The sequence below is a fragment of the Hippocampus comes genome, unplaced genomic scaffold (genome assembly GCF_001891065.2).
Source record: "Hippocampus comes isolate QL1 unplaced genomic scaffold, H_comes_QL1_v1.1 scaffold122, whole genome shotgun sequence".
In the NCBI taxonomy this organism is placed as follows: domain Eukaryota; kingdom Metazoa; phylum Chordata; class Actinopteri; order Syngnathiformes; family Syngnathidae; genus Hippocampus; species Hippocampus comes.
Genome location: NW_017842059.1, coordinates 4,686,552 through 4,696,305, shown reverse-complemented (window position 1 = coordinate 4,696,305; position 9,754 = coordinate 4,686,552). Strand labels below are relative to the sequence as shown.

Below are 9,754 nucleotides of genomic sequence, written 5' to 3'. Positions count from 1 at the left end.
ACACACACACACACACACACACACACACACACACACACACACACACACACACATTTATTTATTTTTTTTTTCCGGAATTTTCAGAAAAGTCCACTTTCATCTCTGTTAAATAAAATAAAAAAAAAGATGAGTAGAAGGCTCTGTGGCGTGGGTACCCAAGTTCGGTCCTCGAGAGCTCCTATCGAAACCTTTTTAGATGTGTCCCGAGGCTGGATAGGGGCTCTCGAGGACTGGACTTAGGTACCCCTGCTCGATGATGTGCCTCTCCCGCTGCGGAACCATGGCATAAATCAATCCAAGAGTAAATGTACTGCACCTGTACTGTATATTCGTTTAGGGCACCCACAACTGAATGACTGCTTAAATAGCGTAAAAATTAAATGAAAGCTTATTACTATTCGGGAAAAAAAGAAGGAACTGTGTCACAAAACATGAGGATGATGTTCATATTCGTAATCTTGTTGTTTGGTTTGACGAAATAAATAATTTGAACTATAATCAAGAACAAAGAAACAAGGGAGCCCATTTGGCCAAAGAACTGAGTGTGCTAACCAAGAAAAGACCTCAACCCCTGGAGGAAGTGGAAAAATGACATCACGATTTGGATGAACGAGAAAGCACTCCACGGTGACATTGTGAGTGAGTCCATTACCCGTGAGGAGGCAAAGATGCTGCACGCAGACTTGCTTGCGAAAATGTCCGGTCCAGGTGGTGTTTTGGATTTTAAAGCCTAGTTAAAAGCTGTTTGAAGAAATTTCAGAGGAATGGACTTCACAGTCTTGTTAGACGCAGGGAGACTGCGAGTTCTAATAAACCGGCTGCAGGAGAATTTAGAGGAATGTTTGTGGAAAGTGAAGGCAAGTTGCTTTTCAACTGCAACGAACAGGATTGTTTTGGACAAAAAAAAATGCAGGGGGAACCTACTTCATTGAAGGGCTTGTACTCCTTTGCCGCAAACCAGGATAAGAGAGCCTTACACTTTTATTTTGTCCAAATGCAAGTGGTGACTGTAAGAAGAAACCACTTTTAATTTCTGACTTTGAAAGTCCTTCTGCGTTTAAGCGCAATGATGTGATGAAGACTAAAACTTTCTGAAATGTGGAAAGCAAATGCTAAAGCCTGGGCTAGAAGAATACTTTTTAAGGAGTTTGGTGACTGAGATTTTTGCACCAGCTGTCAACTGATATTTTACGTAGAAAGGTTTGCCCCTGGAGTGTGTTCTCATCGTGGATAATTCTGCTCATCTTCCGGACTTGGAAGAAGTGAAACAATGAGTTCAGTGAGGCTGCGTGCGTGCATGTGTGAGCATGTGCACGTGCATGCGCGTGTGTGTCTCCTTCCCCCTAATTAATGCATTTTTTTTTTTTGTGTGTGTGTGTGTGCGCGCGCGCGCGTGCGTGTGCGTGCGTGTGTGTGTGTGATCCAAAATAAAGCAATCGCCCCGATGGAAGGGCACACGACATGTTTTACACCTCATTCTGGTTTCACTTTGCTTGCCTTTCCTAAGGCAGACCTTCGCTGCGGTGTGGCTTTTGCGTGAGGCACATGATGTTCGTGCACCGGGAGCCTCTTTGATGGCTGCCTTTTTGTGTTTTGGGGGGGGGGGGGGGGGGGATGGGTGTCGGACGAAGTGCCATTTTTTTCATCTCCCTTGTCATGCTTGGTGGAAGATTGTTTTCCCCAAAAGCAATAATCCAGGGTGAATTGTTTTGGTTTGTACATGGCTGTACATGTCCCGCTGCCACCTGCTGGACAGATTATAATGATTTACAATGCAGACAAGCCTGATCCTGAGTCAGAGGATGCGTCACTTCAGCACACTATGATGCAAAAAAAAAAAAAAACCGCAAAAGCCGTAAAAATACATAATGTGTAGGCAGCCGTAGTGGTTTTTACAAGACGATTTTTATGTCATGGGGCATAAAAGAGTGAACCAAATAAAAGTGTTGGAAGTAGCTTGAAAACAAATCTATCAACTCTCTTGAAAGCTCCACTTTCCGAGTGTTGTCAAACACCGCCTCCTCCCTCAATCTGCAGGGTGGCATTATGTCACCTCAAGTTTAGGAGTCTGGATGTTGTTTTGATTGTAACTGTATAAATTAGTTAGTTGGGGCACATTTGAATAAGCCTGTTTTGTTTAAAACGGATCGCTGTAATACTCAGTTACAGAGGGAACTGCGTGATTAATGTAAGTGTGTGCAGATTCATTTCCGCCTATTAAACTGTTTTGTCAGCTTATAGTTTATTCTTGCATCATCCATGGCTCTAAAACCATGAAAAAAGAGTTTGAGGGTGGTCATGAAGCCACAGTATTAAAGACTTTTTGTCTAGTTGTGGGGTGGCCGACACGCAGGCTAATGTGGATGGCTAGTGCAGGTGCCGTATCAATGCCATTTTCATCAATGACTAATAAAGTACATTTTTTCAAGCATATTAGATTAGTGCTGGGACCTGTTTGTAGGGTGGGATGGTGTTGTGTTGATGTTTGTGGGCTACGGGATATGGTCTTAAAATGCAGAGCTGCCCACTATTAGGAATCTTCTGTATTTTGGTAGAGAAATCACAGAATTCTCACTCGTTTGGCCCGGAACACTGATTCTCATAAATATTTTTAAAAAATCATGGGTTATATTGCTCAAACAAGTTGAAAACCAACCAAAATACTTGTTTGATAATCGCGATATGTTTGACATCATGCCAAACCCAGAAAACGGATGAGCCATGAGCTTTGCAATGCGAACCCGATGGGACTTTGACGTCAGTTTCAATTGATAGCAGGGGGCGTTTCAGTGCGGTCTTTGTATCAGTCTGTCGTGGTGAAGAAGGAACTGAGCCAAAAGGCGAAGCTCTCAATTTACCGGTCGATCCACATTCCAACCCTCATCTATGGTCACGAGCTATGGGTCGTGACCAAAAGAACGAGATCTCCGATACAAGCAGCCGAAATGAGTTTTCTTCGCCGGGTGTCCGGGCTTCTCCCTTAGAGATAAAGTGAGAAGATCGATCATCCGGGAGGGGCTCAGAGTTGAGCCGCTTGTCCTCCATGTCGAGAGGAACCAGATGAGGTGGCTCGGGCATCTGATTAGGATCCCTGGTGAGGTGTTCCGGGCATGTCCCACCGACCCGGATGAGCGAGTTGGGCGCTATATCAGTGGCGATTGCTCTCGGAGTGCAGGGGAAGCTCAGCTTCCCCTAAAATGTCAAAGAATAAGTGATCAAATATATGAATGTAAATTTCTTTGTGTGTACATGTCATTGACTAAATATGCGCTACAACGTGCTGAACTTTTGTTCCGAATCAGCTTCTTCTTACTGGTTACGACGCGACTCCCTTCTCATTCATTCCCGCAGCTTCACTGTGCTTTAAACGGTGGACGCTGAGCGTCCGCTCAGCGTCCGCTGAGCGTCTCGAGAGTTCAGGGTAGGTTGTCCCAATGCGTTGAACGGAGACGAGTCATTAGATACAAGCTGGTTTTTGTCCCGCCCACGGACGCTCAGCGTCTCTGGGACTGGATGGCAGTGGGCGGGTACCGGACGCTCAGTTATTTTGCGTCAGATTGGATGATCTGTTTGAGCATGTGTTCCAGTTTGATTGACATCGAAATGAGCCAATCACCGATCTTTTAGTGTAGGCATCCGTGGGAGCACTTTCTATTCTCATTCTGTTCTAAATTGAACTGGAGACGACTTCTAATCATCTTAGCGACACTCTCTTTGTTGAAAATGATCAGCGACGAATTAATCTTTTATTACTGGTGGGTTTTATTGTAGTTGTAGAACACTAGTTAAGTTCCTGGAAAATACACCTTGTTGGTATGACAGGGTTACAGATAATTTTCTTGAAAAGGAACGGAGAGTAGAATTCGCGTTTATATAAACGGACACTGGTCGATTGCGGGACTTTCGTTGCTTGTAAAGTAGATGTTTGGTCAAAAAGGTTGGGCACCCCTGCTGTAGAGAGAAGAGGCGCAGTGACTATTGACATTGGTCTTCAGTCCCTTAGCCAATCAGGATGCAGAACACATTGCACTGGGGAAAAAAGCATAAAAAACTGCCCTAAAAAATCAGTGAAACAGCGAACGAGTGTTCACTGTACAAATATATCAATATGATGTACAGTATATAAACATCCCTTACACAGCAAAGTATGCCATGATGCGTAGAATTTAACATTTTAATTTGAATTTTGTCTCGATGTCTCAAACAGTGGCTTCAGGATGTCATCGCCCTCCAGTGCAGCATCATGCGACACTTGTCCACCAAGCAGAATATTTCATCCAAGCCACCGTCAGCACAGTTGGACTCTGACAATAAAGACAGGTGCAAATCTTGTACAGCATCAGAGGATGTGAGAAGTCATCCCTCTTTACAACGGACTTCTCCTGGTCCCTACTCTAATCTTTGCAGTACAACCGATGACCCAGAGGGGTCCGCTCCAACACGGGACACATTAGCACAGCAGGTTGTTTCTAAATCGAGCATACCACCCTGCCAGAACTGTAGTAAACCTAATGGACCTCTAACAGAGGAGTGTCATCCTTCCAAAACAAATGGACCATTAGAGTGTAACAGTGAGTCCCAGTATTATGTACAGGAAATCCCACAGCACAGACTAAAGCCCTGCACAGCCACCCATGACTCAGCTGCTGCCTCTGACCTGGTGAACCACATAGGAACCGAAACACTGAAAAAGGAGCCTGAGAGCACTACAGAAGCTTGCACTCCAAAATACCGCCCTGTATCCACGACTACCTGCTCTCAAAGCAACCAGCAGAACCATAGGACCCAGGCAGAGCTCCAGATTGAGTCTATGAGCAACAACGTAAAATCCTGTGACTCCATTACCAGCCAAGAGCAATATTCCAGCAACATTGAATCATCATCGCCAAGCCCAGGTACACACTAAGGCAGTGATGCCAAACTTCTTTTTGTGACCGGTCACGTTGTTATATGCTTTCCCACCACAGTGCACTTATGACGGGGTAACCAAATACATGTGTTGTATAATCGTCTCATCATATTGTTGGGCTGTCACTATCAAATCATTTTAACATGATATCTACTCACCATGTAGTACTTTCCAACTCGCGATGCTGTGGTAACGACATTCTAAACAGCAATTATAGACGGTAGATGCGGCTGATTGCTGCCTCTGACACAGAGGACCACGATTCTAATCCCAGTCACAAATGGAAACATCCTAATGGGTATGCTAGACCTTAATTCCTAGACACTGTTAAAATGAGTATGATGCATCAGGAAGGGCATCCGGTGTAAAAATTATGCTAAACATATAATCACTGTGGTGATACCTGACAAGACGTGCCTCTTATAGGGACATTTCACTGACTGCAGTGTGAGCTTTCCACTAAGAAGGTCTACTAATAGACTGTGAATAAGTCATGAGTGGTTTCGACTAATATGACCTGGAAATGTATTTGTGGATGCCATTCAATGGTGCCGGCAATACCCTGGCCCCCTAAAATTTGTGCCAACCATTTTTGCTCGTTACACGCCTAATTGATGGTTCGCTAGTTGTGAAATCAGAAGTCAAGGAATATACTGTAGTTTGGTTATTTTTATATTTATTGCAATAAGGGGCTTGGGAACAAAAAAAAATGAGTGCAGTGTTTCAATAGAATTTAAACCGCTTGGGAATTTTTGTACAGATTTCACCAAAAACACAAAATAGATGCACATGATTTGGTTTTGTGGATCACATAATTTTTTTTAAACAATTTGAAATTAGTTTGACATACCGCCAAAAGTATATTACTATCTATGACGTGCGCAAAAGGCTTATCTGCACTGTATTTATTTTCAGAGCAGTTAGTAACTAGAACACAAGTGATTCACATTTCCTGATGCTTACCCAACAATATTGGGTGGTCTATGTGGGATCTTGGTACACAAAAGAAGTTCCACACAAAAAAAAAAAAAAAAACAGAAAACAATTTGTTACTAGCTTTTTGCGACCCATAAGTTAAAAATTGTTATCTGGCTGTAGTGATCGCTAAGAGCAGTGGTCCCCAACCTTTTTTGCCCAACAGACCGGTTTAATGTCAGAGAATATTTTCCAGGTCCGGCCTTTAAGGTGTGACTGATAAACACAACAAAATAATATGATATGATCTAGATCAGGGGCCCCCAACCTTTTTTGCCCCACGGACCGGTTTATGTCAGACAATATTTTCAGGGACCGGCATTAAGGTGTGGCGGAAATAATACAACATAATAATATGGTATGAGCTGCACGAAAACTGTGGCGTTTTCGAAATAGAATAATAAACACAAGGAGCGTCTAATCTGGCCGCAACACTCCGATCGCTATGGCAATGTTTAATGCCTTCAAAATACGATACAACGCAAATTCAAAGTGCATGAAAATGACGACTCACCACAGCACCGAGCTTGATTTTCTGCAACCAGACGGTCCCATCTCGGCAATAGCAACAGTGCTATTGTGGCGATCTCAGAGTATTCAGCCATAACTTTAATCCAGTTGTCTCGAGCGTACTTTTAAGGCCGCCGTGATTTGCGATCTCCAGCAGTTTTTTTTTACTCATTTTGCGAGCTTCTGCGTTTTGTTTTGAAGTAATCGGTCACGTGATGGAGAAGCGTGGCTTGATGTGTGTCAAGCGTGACACAGACGGATGTAACGGAGAATCCGGTAGTTTTTCAAAATAAAACATCTTTCGTATTCCAAAATAAATAAAACGGAATTAAGGCAAGTTCTTTCTGTGCGGCCCGGTACCAAATGCCCGGCGGACCGGCGGTTGGGGACCCCTGATCTAGATGAAAACTGTGGTATTTTCAAAACATAATAAACACGTATCATAACACGAGGAACGTCCTATCTGGCCGCAAAACTCTTCAAAATAAGATATGCCGCAAATACAAAGTGCATGACAAATACAACTCACCATCGCCGCATATTATGCAGAGTGGGCTTGGTGCGTGGGAATCTCCCATTGAGATCCATATTTTAAGTAGGACTCCTGATACTCTCTATTAAATGTAGCCTCTTTTTCGTGCCTTCACCTGCATCAAGAGTGATATACTGTAGACGGATATAAAAGAGGATCCGGTAAATTTTCAAAATAAAACATCTTTCAGAGTCCGGAACAAATAAAACTTAAATTAAAAAGTAATTTAAGTTATTTATTCTTTCTGTGCGGCCCGGTACCAAATTACCCACTGGCCGGTGGTTGGGGACCGCTGGCTTAGAGTCCAGGTGTCGAACTTGAGGGTTACTGTCGTCCATGTTTTCGATGTTTCCCCTCTTCCAACACACCTGATACAAATCAGCTAATCAGCAAGCTCTACAGGAACCCTATAAGGATCCTGATCATTTGAATCAGGTGTTTTTGGAGGAGGGAAATATCTAAAACATGCAGGATAGTTGCCCACAAGGACTGGGATTTGACACCTGTGGCTTAGAGAGAACAAACACTCAAGTTAGTTGACTCGGCTAATGGAGGCCCCAAAAATGTTTAACATTTACCGTATTTTCACGACTATCAGGCGCCATTAAAAGTCTTAAATTTTCTCCAAAATGGACAGGATGCGTTATAATGCGGAGCGTCTAGTGTATGCGCCGAGTTCCAAAGCCTGACTGAGAGCACTTCTGGCCGACACGCTGTTTATATAGAGAAAAGGCGGACGTGAGTGACGACAGGCATGTGGACGTCCGCCAATGAGTGAAGGGTGGGCGTGTAAGAGGACGCTAAAGGCACGTCCCTAGCAGGTACCAGTCACCAATGAGTGAAGGGTGGGCGTGTAAGAGGACGCTAAAGGCACGCCCCTAGCAGGTACCAGTCGCCAATGAGTGAAGGGTAGGCGTGTAAGAGGACGCTAAAGGCACGCCCCTAGCAGGTACCAGTCGCGTGAGTACATTGTAAAATGGCTAAAAAAAAGTACGACCGAACTCAGTTTTGCTTCCGTTGCCTTTTTAAAAACGTGTTTTTAGCGTGTGTCCGTATGTCTTAGCTGCTACCGTATGCTTTAAGCTAACATACCTGGTATGTTTTATCGTGCATGCATGCTACCGTATGCTTCAAGCTAACGTGTTTTTAGCGTGCGTGCATGCATGCCGTATGTTTAAGCTGGTGTATGTTTTACCATGCCTGGCTACGCCCAATAATACAGTGCGTTTTGTGTATGTGTCAAATACAGAAATAGCACCCGTTACTGAGACTGCGCCCAACAATACGGTGCGCCGAATGGTCGTGAAAATACGGTAGTTTGTTAACTAGTAGCAACAATGTTAACATTACTCCTTGCCACTGTGGGCACATCAAGGAGGTCCCAACTCCGATACTTTGAAAACCCAACTAAAAAGCTAATTGAAATGTGTTGAACAGTTCTTGTCGCAGTCATATTTTTAGTTCAAGAAAATCTTCTGGTGGTACAATAGCTTTTAACGTTTGTTTCCATTCCAATATTTATTACCCTCAAGGCAGGGCTGCACTAGCACAAAAATAAATCAGTATGTGGCATTTTGACTTAGACTGGCTCACAGACACGCACGCAGATATGCATATGTATGCATGCATGCACTTTAGGGCACCTATGCATGCTCACAACCCCCTCTGTAACTGAGAAGGCGTTATTGGTCACACCACCCACAGTCAGGTTTTCATGAAATAAAGCCTGCACACACACTCAGAACCTTGCTCAACACAATTATAATACAGGCAGGATCAATCTAAGTAAAAAGCAACGCTTTGCTGAGCTTAATTTACTAGATGGTTAATCTAATTTGCCATTGATTTGCAAATACATTAAACCCTCGTTCATCTCGGGGTTACGTAACATTCTTTCTGTGATAAGTGGAAGTAGTCCTCTATTTTTTACAATTATTACGTGTACAATAATGTATTGAATAAAAATTAAACCTTTTTCAGGCATTTCAAGCATTTAAAAAAAACAAATATAAACCTTACAAAAAACTGACAAGTCTTTTGAAACACTGTCCAGAACATTTCGTCGACATTGTGGGTTTTGTCATGGAGAAAATTTGGCAAGCTGTACAGCGTTGAGGCGTGGAGACTGTTGACATTCTACAGTCCCTTAGCCAATCAGAATGCGGAATACAATGCACTGTTTAAAAAAAAAAAAAAAACTGCATGGGTAAAATCCATGGAACAGTGAAGCCGTGAAAGATGAACTGTGTTATAGTCAGGGACAACGACTGGCGTGTATTTCTATCTCATGCATTTACTAGCGAACAGCCAATCACAACTGACAACCTTTTGCACACTGCAATTAATGGCCACATCATTCAAAAATCTCTTCTTCACAATTCTTAACGCTGCTTTTTACCAGTGTTGTGTCCAAGGACAGGCAACCCGAGGCCAAGGCCAAGGCCAGGGACTTGCCTCCGAGGCCAAGGCCAAGGACTTGGAAAATTTTCCGAGCCAAGGCCAAGGACTTGAAAAATTTTCCGAGGCCAAGGCCAAGGACCAAGGACTGTCCTCATGATTTGCAACACCCCTCCATCATAACCCTTTGCACTCCCTAACGCTTGAATGAAGTGATTTTATTCAGAGTAGAACAGTCAGGGTACGTGTTATTTATACTGAGAAAAAGAAATAAAATCATATGATATACATTTATGAATTAATGTTTTAGTGCAGTAGTTTCTTAATATGAAGTAAATCAACACTCAACAGGCATGACATGGCACGGAACACAAGTTGAGAAATGACTTTGCATAGAAGTCAATCACTGACTGCAGAAAAAGCGGTAATCT

General features: G+C 43.2%; 1 protein-coding gene across 1 annotated transcript in view; it reads left to right on the top strand.

Moving 5' to 3' along the window:
- phf12b (PHD finger protein 12b) overlaps window positions 1-9,754 on the top strand; it is a 26,476-nt gene that overhangs the window by 5,995 nt on the left and 10,727 nt on the right. Inside the window, exon 9 of the mRNA XM_019861583.1 lies at window positions 4,208-4,895. Within this exon, the coding sequence (XP_019717142.1) occupies window positions 4,208-4,895 (688 nt within the window). The remainder of the gene's footprint in view (window positions 1-4,207; window positions 4,896-9,754) is intronic.